Raw genomic sequence first — 21,079 nt, 5'->3', positions numbered from 1 at the left:
TCCAGGTAGCTTCGTCTCTTTTCACTGATTACAACAGGAACCTAGACACCAGCTTAGACCAGGCACCTAACACTTACATGACTGACAGTAGGTGAGAGAAATCCCACCCCAAGTTCAGAGTACAGCAGTTTTTCCTTGGTAGCACAGCATTATCTGCACTAGGAAAACTCAGATCCCTAGTTGGACTTCCAGAGAGAAGCTCAGCAATTCAGAATCCAAAGGACACTTTCATATATAAGGGCAGGCATACTTATAGATAGAAAGATCTTTGCAAAATGATTCTAACTCTTTTTAATATCTTTGTCATGATAGAAAATTGTTATTGGTCCATATGGGACTATGCATTCTTTCTATACATTTAGAAATCTCCTGCTTTCAAGATAGCCTTTGGGCAAGCTTTTTGCAATAGAAGGTGAGAACACATACTGTTCTTCCATGGATGTCCACCTGGTTTCAGAGTAGGTGCTTCCTGGCTGAAGCAGGTTTGCTTTGCCCTGGTCCTTACTCACAGTCTGAATATGCACCTCACTTTGTACCACTGCAGTCTGAGCCCCTCTGAAAGGTATGTTTTGTAGGCATGTGATTTTATGATCTGTGTTGGGTTTTTTTTTTTATATAGATCTCAACTAGGTGATGTTTAATTTCAGTAATGAAATTGGGACCCCAAAAGGCATTAGTTTAAAAAATAAAATATAATTAAAAAAAAAAATCAAAGCCAAGCAAACAAGCAAACAAAATAACAGATAAATTAGAACCTTGGGGAAGGAGTATGTGTTGGTATATCTTAAATACACATCACAAATAAACTGAAAAAAACCACTCCTACATAAGAAAAATTCTAAGACACTGTTTAAGTGTTCTTAAGTGTTAAGTTGAAGAGCATATTGTTATTGTGTTAGCACTTCACCACCTCCACTGAACCATGCTTAATCGCTGGGCGTGGTTCTTAGTTTTTCTTTCCATGAAACTTGAGCAACTAGCCCAAGATCTAGATACTGGTCCCATCCAAACACTTACAATTTTAGGCTCTATACCTTGCACTATCAACACACAACAGCCTGCTTTGACCAGCAATTCCTTAACCTCTTAACTTATAAATACATTAAGGATTAAAAATAGAAGTGCAGTGTCATCAATGGAGATAGCAGGAACAGGAAAATGAATAATCACATGAACTCTTTCCACAACAGTGCAAACCCAACCCATTGCATAAACAAAAGGAATGGTTGTGTTGTTCACTGCCTTGGGCGGGTGCTACAGGCTCTTTTACTTACAGCTGAAAACGGTGTTAGCAGAAAAGCAGAAAAATTTTAACTATTTTGCATGCAGCTATACTGAATGAATTCTTAGTACAGGGGCACTAGAGGGAGCTGCTGTAATAAAAATTCATGTTACAGCAGAACGCCTATGAAGAGGTGCCACCTTCCCATCCTCCAGTGTACAGCTGTCCAAGAACAGAAGCTGAATTCTGGTCTCACTAACAACATTAGCAAAACATCAGGATATCAAGTCTCTCTGCCTCTCTAAATTCATACCCCTACAGGTCTGCACCTCATCTCTTTCTCTTCTTTCCATACAGGTGCTGATGTCCTTTTCTCCCATCTCCAAACAGCCATATCACTGCTCCAAGCCTACCTCCTTTCCCATACCCTGTGTTTCTCCAGTGCTCCTAGCTCTCCTTCTCTCTTTTCTCCCCATAAGACACTGTCTTATTCCTCGTCTAGAAACAAAATGAAACTTTCAACAGGCTTCAAGGTGCCCCTTTGCAGATCAGTTGCGAGGTGGAACATACAGCAGAATATGCACAACAGGGGAAAAGAGAGGAATGCTAGGAAGTCACTCTGCTCAGGGCTCTTGGTGTCTTATGAACTGGAGAACACTGCTCCCTCCAAGACCTCACTCTGCTCACCTTCAAACAAGTGGGAGGGCATCTGGCTTAGGAGATGAACAAAAGCCTTCCCAGAACACAGACTAGAACAGCAGCTGCTTAACAGAGTAACCATAAAGTCTTTACCCATGGCAGTTGTGGTATTGAGCCAAAAGTCCTTATTCTGCCCATGTTTTGTATGCACACCTACAAAATGGTCCCCAGAGAGATATCATGCACAAAGGGAACTGTCCTCTCCAGAAACTAATTTGCCATGTACAAGATTCTTCAACACGTTTTACTTTAGATGTGGTACAACATCAGTTCCTCATTGCTAATACTTCTGTTCTCTTGCTCCAGAACAACACAGTTACATGTCAAACAACAGAAATCTCAGCCATAACAACTACCAGCATATTACATAAATCATTTTTCCATTCAGTGTCTATCGTGTATTTAGAATTGTCCCAGTGTTCAACACTGCAGATGCAGGTTCTTTGCTCAAGGACCTTAACGGCCAAGATACTAATTCTTTTCCAGCTTATGTCAATAAACTCACTGGTGTAATAAACACAGCAAAACCTGAATTACACTAAGGAGGCATGCATGGAACAAGCAAATCACATTTTTAACTTTTTCCTTCTTTTCATTTTTCTGTGAAGGCAGAGAAGTTCTCTGTACAATGCAAAGTGGCTGATTAGCAAAAGCAGAGTGTTAGAAAGGAGTTCTTTTGCTAAAATGAATAAATAAAAGTCAACTGGGTAACAGAATGAAGAACTAAGTGATGCCATTAACCTCAACACAGAGTTGCATGGGATATACAGCACAGCCACTGGCTGGTAATTCACGTGCACATATGCAGATACACATGCACATTGACAAGCAGCAGTAGGTAATTATCAACCCCAAAGCCTCACCTACATCATTCTGTGCAAGAATTCGACGACCAGAACCGTCCAGGTTTGCGCTCTCAATCACCGACTGCTTAGCATCACACCAGTACATCTTGTCGGCTAAGTAGTCGAGAGTTATTCCACTGGGCCACACCAGACCACTGCTGGCTATAACCTGGCGATCGATGCCTTCTAATGAAGAGCTGTCAATCCGGGGACTGACCCCCATGTCAGTCCAGAATAATCTCCTTTAGAAAACAAAATGCATACAGGAAGTCAGTAAGTAAATGTTTGTCCTCCTCTCCATGGAGTTCTTTCAAAGCAGAAAGACCAGATCAGAGCAATACAGGCCTGAGGCACATGAGAAAAAGTGCACACTTCAAGCAAATATATTGACTGCTGATCTTTTCACACTTGCCATAAGACTCCAGGTGATTACACCGGGACTTATGCAGAATCCCCACCCTGTTCATTGGCACAAAACCTTTGAAAAACAACTCCTCCCGCCTATGCTAACCGCCAACTTTTCATATCTGCTTTTTGCGTTTTCCACATGACTGGTGATAGCAGTTTAGCAAACCCAGACAACAGAAGATGGTGCGTTAGCCAGCCCCTTGTCTAAACAAGGGTGTAACAATGCACAAATGGAACCAAAATTACCCACCACCCATGGAAATCAAGCAAGAGTCCTCAGGTTTTTAAAAAATAAACCGGTATCAGGCCCAGCCTCTTTTCTTCTTCTAATAAAATCATGATTCCCAGGGTCTCTCTCTAGAGTCCTGAGTGTTACTCACTGAGTGCTTACTGTTTTTCAAAGAACAGACAGTGCAAGATGGCCACTTAAAATGGAGACAGCAAAACCCACAAATTAATTCTGAAGTTTGGACTCCAGTCTTCCCAGGCATCAGCTGCCTTTGCCAGCTTTACTGAGATAACTCACAGATTCACTTAGCTTTATTTAGATGAGCAGTTTTGCTGTAGCCAATGCAGGGATCAGTATTCTCAATACTCTTAATTATGTCTCAGATCTCTCTTTAATACTGACTTTACCATTATGGACATTACTATAATGTCTGTTCCTCCTTTCACCATTAACTTTCTAATAAGGAAGGGTTTAGTGATGTTTCCTCCTCCCTTTCCCCTTGTAGCCCTTGCCTCTACCAATAATTCTAATAAACATCTCCCTGAACCTACCTGTTCTTAAAAGTTTTCCCGCAAAATGTCTCTATCATGTTCAACCTCTACTGAAAGATTCTTTCAGGTCTTTTATGTACAGAGTGAAGCTAATAAAACACCCTCCCCAACTCTGCTTCATTCATCAGAGCTTAGTTACAGCAGGATATGAGCATAAAAAAAAATCAACAGATTTAAAACCATCCTACTACAAGCATATTGACTGAAATCCATGGGGCTTTGCCATTGATTGAAATGGCCAGAATTTCATCAATAGTTTAAACATTCAAAATGCCTTTGATCATCTCAGCACTAGACAAGAAGATATAAGGTGCATTTAAATCAACACATCTCCACAATAGTAGAAGTTTCCTCAGAAACTGAAACATGGCCAAAAAAATCCTTTGTAAGCACCATTGGTTAAAAGTGACTACCTTTTTCACACTAATAGATATAGAACCATCAAAGTTTGTAGTGTGGTGCTTACAAACTGTCAGGGTGACTTCAGTCACTTGTGCTTTTCTTTAGCTTAAACTGCTTACAATATATTTAATGCTTCTGGTGTTTTTTTAAAGCTATGTGAGAAATGAACATGCCCCAACTCACAAAAGAAACCCAGCAAGAAAATATTGCAGTTCACACAACTCTGCAAGGCAATGACTATCCTAACATGAGACTAATGCACTTTTTGACTGCCAAAAAGGCAAGACTGGCATGCTCATTTTTAAAAAGCCTCCCCAAGTATTACACAATTAACCTGGTTTATCACTCCTTACTTAGCAAATGGGTGAATGGCAATCCCCCGGGGCTGGGAGACATCCTCCCAGATGATCATTTTTCTTTGCATTCCATTCAGATTGCTCCTTTCGATGCATGCCTTCCTGCAACACACACGGCACTGTTAGGTCCTCCCTGCTATCTTTTTAATTACCTTCTCAGGCAGAACATACTAAGTTTTTGCATTCCTTTAGTTTAGCACAAAACTGTAATAAATAACTTTACAATGACAGGAAATAATCCTGCTGATGTGGGATGTCTAGTTGTTTTATCAACAAGTAATTCATGTTACAGCCTCATTATCTGGTCCAGGTCATGATGATAAAATACCTGCTGCTCTGCAGGAGACATGAAGTTCTCCTTTTCTGGGCAAATAATGAGACGGAAGTATGATCACTAATAGATGAATGTCAGCTTTAAAGGGAGTCAGGAGGAAAACAAGCTGCTAACTGAATGACATTATCGAATGCATAAAGAATTTTTTTAAATAGTACTTTTACATAGCATTTTTCATCCAGAAATCACCAAACAATTTACATATTATATCTATTTTACAGGAAAGAATGAAGCTAAGGTCCTTATGATCACTCCTAAAGTCTATGGCAGAGTCAAGTATAGACTCTAAGTTGCCAGTCCCCCAGTCCCATTTTTTTCCAGAAAACTGTACTTATTGCTACAAACTTCACCTTCAGCCTCTACCTGAAAGAAAACCTACAGCCTTCCACGCCTACCTGAACCTGCAAAGAAAGGCCACACAAAGATGGAAGGAGAAATATATTCGTGCAAATATGGAATATGAACAGGGAAATGCAGTGAGTGAGAAGGAAGTGGCAGATACACATTCACAGCTTAACCCTTGACTCTTGTCTTACGGAGACGAGCACCACAATTTCCCATTTCACAAGAAACACTGGCGTATTTATACAGGAGCACAATCGTGTAGACAAGATTGTACCTAATAGCAAGGAAGTGGACTAGCAACATATTTAAAAAGGGAGAAGGAGGGTGATCTGTACATTCAAAACCATTTTTTATTGACTAATAAAATATGGGTCATACTGAAACATCATGACCGCTCTTCAAGGAGTCTTCATTATGTGTTCTGATCTGACGCTGCCTTTCCACCAAAGGTCAATTTTGTTTCTCTCTGCATGTAAGGTTAGGTATTAGCTGGAATGTGTAGTCATATTGTTTGCCAGTGGCCATTCGCCTTTTATCAGAGATAATTGACAAAGACTCTCCATTAGCTTAAAGGGGCATGATTCTAGCTGTCAACAATGCTGACTTCTGTCCAAGATGTACTCGGTGCAGTAATACTTACTATTTTTATATATATATAAAGATATAAAGATACACCTATATATACACACATGCAGTGTATGTATATAAATATGAGTGTATACATATATATATTCACACGTGCATGTGCAAAACAGATATGTATACATGCAGTACATGCTTTAGATTCCTTGCAACTGTGTCCAAACCCTTGCTTCTTGGAAAGACAAAGATAAAAATACAATAGCAGACTCAAAGTGATCTTCCAGTATTTCAGTTTTAAAGAACTTTCCAACTGTGTATACTTGAGATTACAGCTACCCAACCAGAATGTGAAGCATTACTGAATTTAGAGTGATATCTCAGCTATTTCTGTATCACCAGCCATTTATTCCAAATATTTTATGGCATGCTTCAACATAAATGCACTGTGGAGCACGTACCCTCTGTCTGTCCAATACAATTTACGGTTAATCCAGTCCACAGCAAGGCCTTCGGGTATATCTATAGCATCACGAATAACTTTTTCACGATTTGAGCCATCCAGATTAGCTCGTTCTATCCATTTCAAGGCGGTATGGGCAAAGTAAATCTGTGAAGAAATAACAGATGAGGTGTTATTAGTCCCCATCTCACTTTCTGCTCAATTTCCCTTGTCTAATAGCTCCACTTGTAAAATAACTTCATCATCTTGAAAGTTCCCTGAACTGCTTATTCACAAAAAGCTGCACAGGTAACCTGTGATCCCTGATCAAATAAAAAGGCACTTATCCTTCAACCAGGATGACTTCTACAGGCAGCTTGTGCTTAGCTGTAAATCCTGGTTGCCCTATATACAGCCCTCTGAATATCCTGTGGTTTTGTTTCAGCGAGCAGCTACCTCACACGAAGCACAGCTGAGGAAGCAAAAGTAGGAGCAGGCAAAAAGAAGCATGTTATCATTTCACTGGCTGCTCTTTTTAAAAAAGGGGGAGTGGGGAGAAGAGAGTAGTAGTGTATGTGTGTCAAGGAGCTGGGAAGGGAAAAGGAGTTATCTAATTTGCTTCTATTTTTTTCCTCTTTCAACCTGCATGTATCTTAATTTTTTACCAGGTGTCTACACTGAAAGACTCTAACATTTCCAGAAGAGGCTTCTCAGTTTTGGGTCAAAATAAAAGTTCTCTGCTGGTGGGGAAACTAGGTCTGTGTTTTCCAATGATGAGGAAAAAAAATTGTCTTGTATTTGATATCCAGAGGGAGCCAAACACTCTATGGCAGAACTATATACAAAGCAATGCTGAGGCTTTCTTTGCAAAAGGTGGCAACAAAACAAATAACTTCGTTTTGATGCTAACCATGAGGCCAAACAAAGCAGGAGGAAGGCCTCTAGCATTAAAGCAGCTAATACAATTACCATGGGAGCACAGAGTGATGCTGAGCTAATTTTCCTCGCACCTCAGTTCTGCGCCACCAGGACCAGACTGCTGCAGCCTGGCTGGCCCCTGCACAGCACCTCACCTCCACACTGCCAACCCCACCGTCGCACAGAGCTCCCTACAGAAGCGGAACAAGAGTGCACACCCAGTGTCACCGGGGCCGCTGATTTACATTTGGCACAGCACAGAACAACTGCTAGTTCCCCAGCAGGGCCCTATTTCAGGAGCAAGTGGCGATGCTCCAGCAGCGCCTGAAACGATCCTCCTGTAACGCAGATCTGGTAACATTCGCATTTGTTTAGCTGTGTCCATCCAGGCCTTGAGATGTTTCCAGCAACTTAACTGAGCTCCTCATCAGCTCTCACTGTACCATCCAGTATCTTTTTGTAACACTTTTTACAGTGTAAATAAGTCTCACCATGGGAAAAAATAACTATCTGCCACAGAAGGTTTAGCAGAGCACAGCTGAACTCCTATTCTTTCCCAACTCTGCAGGCAAGGAGTAGGGCACTGGGATGTGGCCATACAGACAAACAGCTCTTTATGCGGAGAAGACTCCCATTTCCAACAGCAATATCTGGTAATACGAGGAATTCATTTCGTAAGAGCAATAAACCCAGTGAGTGTTCGGCAGTTTTGTTCAATAATGTCAGGACATTGGAAGTAATTCTTGTTAAGATTACTCCTACATTTAGTAGGGATTGTGGGATGTAGCTGTGCAGAAAAAAAGATACTGTTGCTTTTACAGCTACCCAGTGAAAAAAACCCCACAATATATTTCCAGAAAACAGTACTGAAATCTTAAGGGAGAAAACTATCAATCACGCAAAAGTTCTTTGAAATTTAAATCATGCCTGAAGTGAATTTAGAAATCCAAATTCTCTGTGAATTATCCATGTCTATGTAAAAAGCACATTCAGTTGGTAAGTAAAGGATGAAACTCTTCGACTAGTGTTTTGCATCCTGTACCAGTTGTGCTCCTGGACAGGCAGCAAAACAACGAGCAGCACAACATGTAATCTCGATCACTGACAGCAGAAAGGTTAAGGCACATGAAAGCCCAATCCATTTGTCCTTGCACCACTTCAAAATCCTCTCATTTTTAATGCCTTACCTTATTTTCCCCTGGGTCAAAGTCCAGTGCTAAGACTATTCCCATCTGCCAGTCAAGTAAACTTGCATAATCTGTGCCATCAAAACTGATCTGGCGGATATCTTGGCCATTTGCAAATAACAAAAATGGCTTAGGACCTGTTAATGAAAATTTGCACATATGTTAATTCCACTAGGTTCAAAGTGATCTCTAGCCTGCATCACTACCTAGCTAACATTTTAAGTAAGTAACAGTAGAAGACAAAATGAGGAACAGAAGCACAAAGAAATGAAGGCCCTTGTCCTACATTCCACTTGTCTCAGAAATCAAAAATAAACGTCAATATAGGTTTTCAGCATCAGTGCCTTGCCCAAGATCAGCCTCAAAATTTGTGATAAAGGCAGTCACTAGCCCCGCTGCATTTCACACTGACTTACTTAGCCTCAAGACAATCTTCCCTCTGCATTTCACAGCATCACCATAAATGCCAGAACACTTGACTTTTGCACGAGAAGCCTTTCACAGTAAAAGCAAGAAAAATACTGTCCTCCAAAAAATAAAGCTTTTCCCTTATTCCTGAAACAAATCACAAACTGCTCCTTCCTCCCCTCTCTCATGCAATTGCTTATACCTTGCTGCTCACCAGGGTCTGCCCTTTTCTCAGAAGAAACAGAAGGGTCTGGAATCCAATCATCACATCAAATACCTGGGCTTCCTGGGGCCAATGGGGGAGAAACAGCCTTGTAGGGAAGGTTCTTCAACAGACTATTCCCTGCCATGTTCTCCAAAAGTAGACACCTCAACCCCAATTCTGTAACACTGGGCAGAAACTATACCCACATTTATATGAAGGTACAAAAACCTGAATACTGCAGATAGACCTCCGCAGTACAGGAGCCCAGAGTGAAATGCAGAAGTTGGATAATAGACTGAATCTTCTGTGAGGGAGACTGAACCATATACTAGTGCTTGCTCTGGTATATTTCCAAAATAGGTTATTTTTCCAAACAGCTAATACTTGCCAAGTTTCACAGAGTAACCTAAAACCAATGCAAAAGTGGATCCCAGTTATGCAGTCCACTTTAAAGGACTCTAAAAGGTTTTTGCTTTTATTGGCAGAAATATGCAGGCGTACCAAGATACTGACCTATAGCAGTGCAGTGCTTTCTGTCTCGCTGAAGCTTATATCCAGGAAAACAAGCACACTCCCAGGACGATGGGCTTAAAGAAGAACATATCTGACTACAGCCACCATTATCTGGAGATGTACAACCTTAAACAGAGCATTTGAAAAATTTAACTTTGCCATTCTAAGAAAAAAATACAACAAAATCAGAGGTATAAGCAAGAGAACAATTCACTCTGCTTAGGATTTCTACAGTGCAAAGCATCTCAGTGATTGACAGATTTACTGAAAAGCCTCCTGCTGAAAGTAGAAGTCTAGTGAAGTGAAATCAAATTAGTAGCAACTTCTTCCAGAGTTTTGCCTGAAAATCCACAACACAAGGTGGGGGGATGGAGGGTTGGATATATGAAGAGGGCTTCCAGGTGTTCGTTATTTCAGAGAACTCTTTCTCCCATGCAAATCTCATCCCATCTACAACAGAGTAACTAATTTTATCAGACTTTGCACTCCATGCAAAGAAACAGTAAATTAATGCCATTCTCTCCCCAGAAGTTAATTAGGCTAGGATGGTGAATTGATACTTTCTAATACAACAAACCAAGATTTCATACAAAAAGAAACTATTCTTTCTTCTTGGGCCGTACAATGGTTATAGCCTCAATGCCAACCTGAGCTTACTCAGTGGAGTGTCCCTAGCAAAACAGCAACACTGACTAAATCTGTGCGTACAGTACAGTCCACAGTACGTAAGGGATGTAAAAGGAGAAGGGGATTTTTCAAGGTGTCAGGCTGGCATTAATGGAGCTATCTTGACCCCTAAGACTGAAAAGATACAGTTGAAAAGCTACAGTCCCCTGAATCTGGAAAGCTTGCTGGAATGGGGGGTGACAGATTAGTGGGTGTAGCAGCTTCAAATATTCTGACTGCAAAAATTCCATTTGTGAGTCATTAGATGAAATTGCTGTAAGTTAGAGTGACTCTGAACCTGGGTTGCACAATGTCAATAAAGTCATCTTCAGATTTTGCCCAAGCCCTAATTTTGTACCTATATTTCCCCTCAAGTATAAATTTTAGATGTCTCCTGCAAGAAACGTCTGGGAGATGGCTTGATCTGTGCTGACAACAAAAGAATATGGCCTGCAAACATTGGATGTTGCTGCTAAGAAACTTCTGTTAAAAAATGAAGATGAATATTTCTCATCTCAGCACTCAAAGCGCCTGACATTCCATTGCCTCCTATCTTGTACAATCATTTACAGCTGTGCAAAATGAGTGTAAAATGGCATCATTCACTTCTGGCTCTCAGTGCCAAGAACAAAGAGAGTTTGGCAGTCACTACAGCTAGAAAAAATGTTACTTACCAGTGCATGCTTTGCCATCCATTTTGAGTACAGATCCTTCAGGACAAAAGCAAACAGGCCCTTTAGATGTTTGAAGGCAACCATGGCTACATTCGGTGTCGTTACTTGTACAGGAAATTAGCTCTACAGTAATTTAAAGAGGAAAAAAAAATCTTAAATCATGATAAAAATTTTTACTAAGCCCCCCAAAAGAGATGTTAACACTTTCTTAAATAGAAAAGAAAAAGAAAAAGAAAGAAAAAAGAAAAAGATAAAAGTGTGATGTTGAGAGTACAACACTTCTGTTGTCTTTCTGGGGTTTGTTTGGGTTTATTTTGTTTTTTTCCAAATTTTTTTCCCACCCTCTACTAATTACAGCAAAGGAGAAAGCCAAAATTGCTGGGTCCCGAAGCTATTATACTGATCAGCTTTAAAATTTCCAAAATTGTATGAAGACGTGTTATCAAAATAGAAATAATTTAGAAAACTTTCTTTTTTACATTTCATCAAAAAATAGATCCGGTTTTGAAAACTACAAGGAAGTTATACTGAAAGAATAAGTATAAAGCACAAAGAGAATGAGGAAAAACTACTTTCCTACTACTCCAAGGGTAACAGAGCTAGAATCAATGAAAACAGGAGATGAACCTTCCAGAAATAAAGCTATGTTCCTTAGTGGCAATTTTTGAAGCTGTAGGGGCAAAACCATCTGAGGACCTGGCAATAGCTTTCCTTTACTTTCCATTATAATTGTTGGAGCGCCAACTTTTTTCCCTGAGTATTTGTTTAATGTAATTTCACAGGATATCCTCCTTCCACCTTCTGCATTGCAGTGCTGCATCTCTTTATGCCAATTCTAGCACCATATGGCAACACCCGCTGGAAGACTGGAACTAATGCAAGTTTCCCACAGCTGCTTCTTTGAATTAGCTGCATACACTGGCTTAAATGATGCATAACTGTTGCAAATATTGCTTCTCCAGGGCAACTGCACTCTGGACTGGATTGTTCTAACCCCTTAAGTACAGTGAAGAGGGTCAAGAAACTGATCTTGTGTTTCTTTCTGACTAGAGCCTGTGGCTTTAGATGGAGAGCTTCGTACAGGACTTTGAGGACAAAGCATCAAAATGTCTGGTCAGCATGTGGACTTCTCACCTTGCATCTCTCTCTCTCTCTCAAGTTGCGTAGATGGTGACATATCTGCCTTGTGCTGCAGTAGTTAAGGAGTTATACTGTCCATGTTGCATCCCTAGCCTGTGTTAGAAAAACATTATTTTCTATCTAATTTGAGCCACTCAAAATGCAGGCATATAGTTCAAGCTAGTCATCCAGAGTAGGACTGAGTTGCACAGTGTCTAAGTGTTGTTTTGCACACAAAAGGATATCCCACCTCCCAATAGCCTCTGGCTGCAGGACTCCCATAGGTCTTCTGTCACATCTGGCTGCCGTCTGCAGCTGTCACATGTTTGGGTCACTGAATCCTACTCCTGACTCCCTCTTAATAGAGAGGGAGAAGTGACTCTTGGAGGTCTAAAATAGATAGACTGACCGCTAGAGTCTGTTAGACTCTGTTACTCTCTTGTAGCGATATTTAATATACCCTAGGTCCTGATCTTGCCATGATCCAGACTGAACTCACTGGTGTGCACTGGCACTTCTACTTGGGGCATATACCAATGTTTTATTTCCATGGAAACAAGGTAGAAGGACCCTTTGCTTACACCTAAGTTTCAGTTCATTATGAAATAGAAAAGTGACTGGGAATATCCCAAGACCTCAAAACTTGGATTTGTAGGCTGAATATACGCAATGCTGCATAAAAGGAGAACAAAAACCTTCACCTCTGACTCTTACTATGACTAAAATATGGTCCTTGAAGTTTACTGACAGACAAATCTTTGGTTTTTCCCTCCACTTCTCTGTGTTCTCTGCATTTATTTTATTCACATTTATTCAGCTTCACAGAGCTTCCTGGTTTATGTACCTATGTTATATAGATAAGTTCTCTCAGGCATACTTCTTATGCACAATTTAATTGATAAAAGAAAAAAAAAGCACAAGTGCAGCAGTCCCCCAGAATAAACAACTTTATGAGTACTTCCGTGTGTCTTATTCATTGTAAACAGATGCACATGCATTTAATTTAATTAATTTCATGTACATTAGCAATGCTATCAACCCTGATGTGAAGAGAAAAGAGATGATGCTGTAAGCTGCTCATTCAGAGACTGTGCAAATTGTTATGCAGGTTAGACAGAATGAGCCAAATTCAGAGACCACATTTTAAAAGATATAACTGCTTATCCGCCTGGAATGTGCCACGGAGCCCAATCCGAGCAAAGAGGTCTCTCTAGAGACCTGACTTTTTTTTTTGCTCCTGAAGATGTTCACACTTGGTTACTCACGTGTAACTTACACTTCCTTAAACACGACATCTGAATTTGGTTCACTCAGTTTAAGCTGATCCTACTTACATAATAAGGGATTGGAAGTGAGCAATGCAACATACAAAACTTTCAGCGGTTCTAGTGTTAAATGAGGACTCTCTCCAATATCATACTGGAGGCGTTTATGTATTACTGCTACTTACCGTGACATGTTTTCCTATCAGGCAGCAGAACAAAACCTCTCGGGCAGGTGCAGTAATAGGAACCAGGGATGTTCACGCAGCCCAAAGTACAGCCATGATTCCAGAAGCCGCATTCGTTGATATCTGCCAAAAGAAGCACTTGCTGTGTCAGAATAAGATCATTGACCAGTCTCAGGGAATTAGATTAATGAAACAAACTAACAGACTTCAAGAAGTACCTCTTTTTCCCAATCATTTTACAAAAACATGTTGGTCCTAATAAATGCTAAAAAAGCAAGTTTGCAGACCTTATTCAAATAAGCTTTAAAAACCTTCTAGCAAAACCTACTCAGGCTGCATATGTCCTGCATAGGTGCCTACAGGACTTTCAAAAGTATGCCTTCCCATACAGATTCCAGTGCCAGTTAAATCCTGTGTGCACCCAAAGAATTTACATTAGACACTTTCTTCAGACAAAAATTCTTTTAAAAATTTTGGCTCCAACATGACTTAAGTAAAATTCTCAAAACACAGAAGTAGTTTAGAAGTTGAAATTCAGAAAGCAATCCTAGTGATTTTCCTGAGAACTGGATGGGTGCTGCTCAGGCAGGTCTGTAAATCCTGTAAGCTAGGAATTTTGATGCCTTTATGTCTTTTCAAATCTGGTCATGTAGTGAAAAAGATGCTTCTAAAAGTGATATGTTAACTATTATTAATAGTAATGTTAGATTTTTATTAAAACAATCCAGGTTAAAACATTTAGAAGCTTGTTAAGAATTTGTGTCTTTTTTGAAAGTGGGACTTAAAACAGCCATCTTGTTGCAGGATTTTTCAATGTTTCACCTTTGGTGATGTATCTGTTGTAATTTTTATTTTAAAATTAAATAAGCACCCATAAGCATGTCTACTTATCTGTACCTTCTTTAACTACTCAGGCTAGGATCAAAATTTCTCGCAAGAATAACTTTTGTGACATTTTCATAGGTCTCCTTTTAGACTATTTCAGAACCTGGAAGGACACAAAACTGAAATGGCACAACTGGAATTTTTAAGACCTCAGAGTGTTTTTTCATACTCAAGATATGAGTAAAGTAAAAGAACAGAAGAATTTTTTCATCTGATGGAATAAAGCTGTCGGGAGATTCATGTATTACCTTCACAAAACTGTTTATTTCGACTTAAAATAAAGCCACTAGAACATTTACACCGATGAGTCCTTGAGTCAGGCCTGCAGATTCTTCTTCTGCACTTTTCTTTGTTCAAATCACAGGTTCCTTTTTCTGGAAGAACAAATATAGTATAAATGTAATGGAGTTCTTACCATATCAACCTTCAAGGAGAAACTATTTTGAGCAAAGATTCTCAGTGAAGTGTCTTCTTCTCAACAGCTACTTGCTCAAGCCGAGGAACTTCTTATTAATAGAAAATAACTTCTATTATTATATTGGTAAAATCAGGCCAAAAAGTCACTATAAATATGAAGGCACTTGGAAGACTAAGAGTAGGTCTGTGCGAACGATCGTTTCTAGCTCCATGTCAGCACAAGCAGACCTAGAGAGAGCCTGAAGTAGGGGATGGTTTGGTTTGGGTGCATACCTATACTGATTATGAAAGGGAAAACCCTGTGTAGCAGGCTTCACATGCCACCAGTCCTGCACGGTATTATATGCTATCAGGCTCTGTAAAACACTCAGAAAGAAGAGAGTGAGAGAGAGAGAGCACACACAAAAAAAGAGAGGGGAAAGAGGTTTAAAAAGAGAGAGAGCATACGAAGACTGGAAGTTATTAGTGTAAAGCAGTGCTCAAGTCTCATGTTATTTAACAAAAAAACTGCTGGACAGATCATAATGACCATACGTTTCATTTGGACAGAAAGCATTAGCACAGTCTAGAGAATCTTTGTACTGCAGTGGATCCTGGTTTCTGACTATGATAAATACAAGTGTTATAAATCTTGAACTCAGATTTAAAACTCAGAATGTTTCTGATGTCCAACAAGATATGCTCAAACTTTCTTCAAAGGAAGCAGAAAAAAGTACCCAACAGATCCCCAGAAGCCTTCCTACTTCTCCTGCTTCACAGAAAAAGTCAAACAGGTATTCATCTATCTTTTTTCATGGGAAGGATTTGCAGAGCCTCGTGTCTGTGCTCAGCTATCATTTAGAGCTGGTGCTTTCGCAGATATGCAACACTCATGGTTTTATTTTTGTCTCCCAAACTATTATTTTTGTTTTAATCTTCCTAATCTTCTTCTGGGGTTGCTTGCCCCTTTCCCAAGCTAAGAATAGCTGAACTGCTGCTACTGAATGTGGGTATGCAGCCACCCACCCACAATACTGTCTTTGCCCTCTGCTGTTTGTGTAACACATGAGAAATTGTGGGCTCGTACAGGCAAAGAAATTTGTTTGTGAACAATTTTCTTGTGCTATTTCTAATTCACCCTCTAAATTCCAAGAGATGGAAAGCAGCATAATATTTATGTTCGACATTTAGTCTTCTGTTAGCTACAACAGAGAAAATGCTGGCCATTTAGTGGAATGACAGATCACATCTATAAAAGACTGAAATAATTTCCCAGACAGACACTTCAGCTTGGCTGAAATCATCAACATTGCACTTATTTGCATCAAACTGATTAATTCTTCTCTAACAAAAGTTGTATCACTGAATGAAAAATGATGAATGGATGGCAAGATGGATATTATCTGTGTTATTAAGCATGTTAGCTTTTGAGAGACTTGAATTTTACATAGTTTTAGCTGAGCCTCTCTTTTTGTAGAACTAGTTTTGAATTGGACCCTTAATCTTTGTCCCTACTGCAACTGAATCAGGAACATACAGTAGCGGGGTGTCTAACCTTCAAACACAGAACTCATTAGAATGACAAAAGTGCAAGTACATGCAATCACAAAACAATACAAAAGAGAAACAAGACCACTTTCAAGGCTGCCTTATGCTTATCACTGGTGCTGTTTTTTTGCCCCTTGCTTGTACCATTATTGGTCTAATGAGACCTAAGACACCCAGGAATTACAGAAGAAATAACAGAAGCAATAATTTTGCCATCTGGGCAATCTCAAGGAGATATTATTTTTTAACTGAATAATTATTAGAACTCGATATTGCCAAATCAATATGTAAAAAAAAAATCACATTTCAAAACTTAAAGTGAATGGTGACTATGAATCACAAAGTTTTTAAGGTAATCTTTTCTGGAAGAACAACCACTATGAACCATACTTTCTAGTTCGTTTGGGTTTGGGTTTTTTTTCCCCTCCCATCACCTCTTTTATATGGAAATGGGTGTTCTCAGATAATAGCCTGATGCTGGATTCTTTCACTGGAAAGAAACAGAACATAATTCCTCCAGAAAATATCCTGAGGGTACTGAATATTGTTAATCTGTCAGAGAAGATACTTTAAAAAAATTCCAGAGGCAGTCTTTGAGGTTTTAAGGTAATTAAGATATTTTATGAGCCATTAATAAAAGTGTGAAGAACATTCCAGCAGGCATTTATAAATACACACACAGTCATCGGATATAGGATTAGCTGTCAAAGAGAGTTGAGGTAAATTAGAGGCCATCTTCCAGATACTGCCGTACTGAAGTTGTTGTCTGGGGTTATAGCAAACCTGTAGCTGAATTAATGCTCTTCTCTGTACTTACTGGCCATGACCAATCCAGGAAAGACTTTTGAAAGAGAAAGGGAAGAGGGAACATGAAGAATTTAAGTAGTAAAGTAAATAATCCAAATTCCAGTAAAAAATCGAATCATGTCAGTTGAGCACTTCTCATCAATTCCTTTTTCATCTGAAGGAACTCACTTGCTATCTGCTTTAAAGAAGGCCTGATAATTCACAGCTGACACTACATTGCAACATACACTTTCTTAGCTTGTACAGAGCATCCAATTAGTCTAGGTATGCTTTTATCTCCAGGTTTTTCTGTTGTAAGATCAGCTATAAATCTCATTTGTACTCCAGGCTCATTAGTCCTCCTTTCATCCCAGTTCTTGCACTGGATAAGCCAAGCAACGTACATGCAAAGTCCAAAAGGTTCATCTGGATTCAGCCTGTTAAGCTTCTTTCTACTCCATCACTTCCCAGACATTTTTACAAGAAGGTATTTGGAATAAAAAAAAGGCCTACTGCTGACAACACTTACTGTCATACAAAAATCTACTAAATGTTGGAAACACAGGGGTATATACTGCAAGGCATTTAAAAACACTGGTAGTTTATTTATTAATAAAGGTGGGGAAACCCTCTTTCCAGTGGAAAGAGAAACACCGGAAAGCAGCATGTTCTGGTGGAAAAAGTGGAATTAATCTTCTGAGAGAAGAATAAAAGCTAAGTGCCCATAGTCAACGAAATTGTGCTACACGCTCTTGTGGAGAGGCCATATGTAACACAACAAATAGCCCCTGAGGTTCAAGAGACCACTATCATGACCTTTCTTGGTCATTGTTTCTTCCTCTCCATCTTCATGCATATGCAGACATGGTGACCGACACCCAAGGAGGCCTCATGAGACCTTCCCAATCTCGTTGTGACAACCCTGAGATGTGTGGACATGCCACTGTCTGCACCACAGACATATCCTTCCCTAGTTACCCTGTGTGAGAGCACCAAACTTGTCAGTTGAAAAAAGTGCTTCCATTTGCCAGGATGACTGTTTTCCTCGAAGGAAGCACAGAACAGGTCCTGTCTCTGAATGGAGGCTCCCTGTGCTTACAAGTATAAGCTTGATTTCCAGGAACACTTTCTCTTCTGCATCTCAACAGCTCTTTGCACTGCAAAGCACTTGAAGGGGAAAGTTCCCTTGAAGATTTTGATTTTTCCACTCAGAGCAGGCTTCAGGAAGGAGAGACAGCATGGTACCATGTAAAGCTGTTGGTTGGCATGAAGAAAGACAAAGCCTATTTTATAGTAGATATTTAGAAATGGTTCAAGAGAGATATTTACAGTTTCATTTTCGCTCATATGAACAAACACTATTTTCTCCTCATGTCTTTATAGCACCTATACCTCTGGGAACCCACGGCCATCTTCCTTTGGCAGTTCTGCAACCATTGCTCAACACGCAAATGCCTTTATGCTGTTTACTCAGTTGTTCGTATTCAAGCAAAACTGGTGACAAAAGCTATTCCATTAAAGCAAGAATACTCTATGTCTGCTTTCCAGAGATCAGAGGAGAAAACATTATTTCCCCTAGACACGCCCCACTCCCTACTGCCTCAGCAGGAATCCTCAAGGGGAGTGAGCTATCCATAATCAACTACCTTCATTTTCTGATCCATAGTGAAAGGCAGTGACATGACCACCTCATACTGTAGGCTGCGACTGATATCAATTAAAGAGACCCAAGGCTCTTATTTCATAGGTATTATGGCAACTTCAAGTCTGTCTAAACCAGGCTGACTCTTCATCCAGCCATTTCACAGCAAAGCTGAGACATCCACAGTATCGCTTGTAGGACATACTACACACTTAAAATCCTTCAGTGCCATAACAATCAGAGGTGTTTAGATGCACATTAGAATAAAACTTCCAGAAGGAAGCAGATTTTTGATGAAGATAATCTACACGGGGGATTAAAAAGCTGTATGCTTTGTGCATTTAGCAGGAAAGTATAAAAACATTTTTGTATAAACAAAGGGAAGATAAGGAGAAAATCACATTTATCTGCATGTGTATTCGGATTAATGAAATGAGCAGTTCACGCTCAGCACACTTCCAGTCTGATACTCCAGCTGGAGTTACACACGCCAAGTGGAATTGTGGATCACTGAAGTTAAAGGAAACTTTTTCCTTGACTTCACTGAGGCCTGGAATTTTGCCAAAGAAAATTATTACTGTGAAAAATCAGAGTGTATGACATTATTATGTATTCTCACACACACTACTGTATCATTACAGTTTACTTACCAAAATCCTGAGAATCTGTTCTTGCACCTGGCTGTTTAAAGGGATGCACCACTTTTATCTCCACTGGTGGAAAAAATGATGGCTTCAGGCTAATTGTGACTACAACTTTTCCAGTATACTTGCTGGCTCTCCATATCATACCAGATTTCAACTCTGAATAGTACAGGTGCTCGGCAAAGAGAGACATACCAAGCAATTGATGTCTACAACAAAGAGAAGATAACACAAAGTGGCACATTACCTGATCCCTATATATTTACTCACTCATACGTTTTCTGAGCATCTAGTTCAGTCAAGTTCACTGTAAATAACCTTTCTTTGTATTCTTATATATATCTTATATTATCTTATATATATGAGAGTCAGATGAAGTGCCAGAGACATTCCCAAATAATCCAGCACCCAGAATCCTGCAGATATGCAAGTAATAGCTGCAAAATGGACAACCTGCATTTCTCACAGGTTATATGAGCTGTTGTTCAGGACTGACTCAACTGACAGAGAAAGCCTAGGTATCACCCTGCTTCTGGTGAACCCAGCAACTAAAATGGACACTTGCTTTGTTGAAGGATGTAGGCCAGATAAGTTCCCCTATTTCCTAATCTCCAGTGCCTGCTCTGATGCTTCTGACTGTCCCAGGAAATCAGAGTGGAGATGGAGGGGTAGGAGTAGGGCATTCCTAAAATCCATCTTGCTGCTTCTCCTATCGCAGGAATTTAGTTTCCATTGGCTGGTCAGTTATAGCAGCCAGCAGGAACAACAAAAGGGCCCAGTTTTAAATAAGAGGAAAAGCAGAAAAAATACTGAAAGAGGGATTTTTGGCCTCCACTTTCCAGTACGTATTCCAGGTGGAAAAAGGAGAATCCGTATCATCCAGGTTCAACGGGAAAGTGTTGATGCCCTAGTGAACACCAGCCAACTCAAGGGAGAAAAGGGAAAAGGATAAGGAAAAATCCAGTCTGGCAGCTGGCAGTGTAGGGAGAAACCAGCTTTGTGTTCATCATATGCAAACGGTCTGCTGCATATTTGAATCGGCAGGCCAGTGAAACCATGTATTTTTCTCATTTTGCAGTTGGCAATTCCTATTACGCATATGCCAATCCAGCCATACTGACATAAACTGCAGTGATATAAGGTAACCTTTTCCTGAGTACCTCGCAGAAAGCATGCCCGCCACAGAGCAGCTGTACCACTGCAAAGCATGAAGGCCAAATATTAAAGGCACCTAAAAGCACGTGGGTCTAAGAGCCCCCTCAGCTGTGCTTAGCCTCAGCACCGGGGAGCAGAGGGGAACAAGTCTATCGCATAGGACAGTTTTCACCACATCTGCTGATGCTTGCTGAAGCACGGGGGGTTATCCGAGCCTCCCCGCCCAGCAGCTAAGGAGGACAACAGGCTTAGAGGAGGATAGGAAAGACCTGATCTAGCTCAGTCTCTTGAGCACAGCTCAGACACCTGAGCTCACCCACTGTGACCTTGGACAAATAATTTAATCTCTTTGTTTTTGACTTTTCTATCAGCAGAAAAAGGCCACTAATAAACACTCAGAGAGGATTTCTAAAGATTAAGTAGTTATCATTTGCTAAAAGCTTGGAAGATGGAGAGTACTGAGTGGCAGTC

The 21,079-nt window shown here is 40.1% G+C and overlaps 1 protein-coding gene across 2 annotated transcripts in view; it reads right to left on the bottom strand.

Annotated features, from left to right (window-relative positions):
* The window catches only part of EGF (epidermal growth factor), a 62,743-nt gene that overhangs the window by 23,268 nt on the left and 18,396 nt on the right, over positions 1-21,079 (bottom strand). For both annotated transcript variants that reach the window (XM_076336897.1, XM_076336898.1), the window contains exons 6-14: positions 19,460-19,662; positions 14,686-14,811; positions 13,553-13,675; positions 10,984-11,106; positions 9,644-9,769; positions 8,518-8,654; positions 6,432-6,580; positions 4,710-4,814; positions 2,785-3,008 (exon numbers count right to left, since the gene is read on the bottom strand). In XM_076336897.1, the coding sequence (XP_076193012.1) occupies positions 2,785-3,008; positions 4,710-4,814; positions 6,432-6,580; positions 8,518-8,654; positions 9,644-9,769; positions 10,984-11,106; positions 13,553-13,675; positions 14,686-14,811; positions 19,460-19,662 (1,316 nt within the window). The remainder of the gene's footprint in view (positions 1-2,784; positions 3,009-4,709; positions 4,815-6,431; positions 6,581-8,517; positions 8,655-9,643; positions 9,770-10,983; positions 11,107-13,552; positions 13,676-14,685; positions 14,812-19,459; positions 19,663-21,079) is intronic.

The sequence above is a fragment of the Aptenodytes patagonicus genome, chromosome 4 (genome assembly GCF_965638725.1).
Source record: "Aptenodytes patagonicus chromosome 4, bAptPat1.pri.cur, whole genome shotgun sequence".
NCBI classification, from domain to species: domain Eukaryota; kingdom Metazoa; phylum Chordata; class Aves; order Sphenisciformes; family Spheniscidae; genus Aptenodytes; species Aptenodytes patagonicus.
The sequence above is the reverse complement of the archived record's forward strand: the minus strand, read 5'-3'. Positions and strand labels throughout refer to the sequence as shown.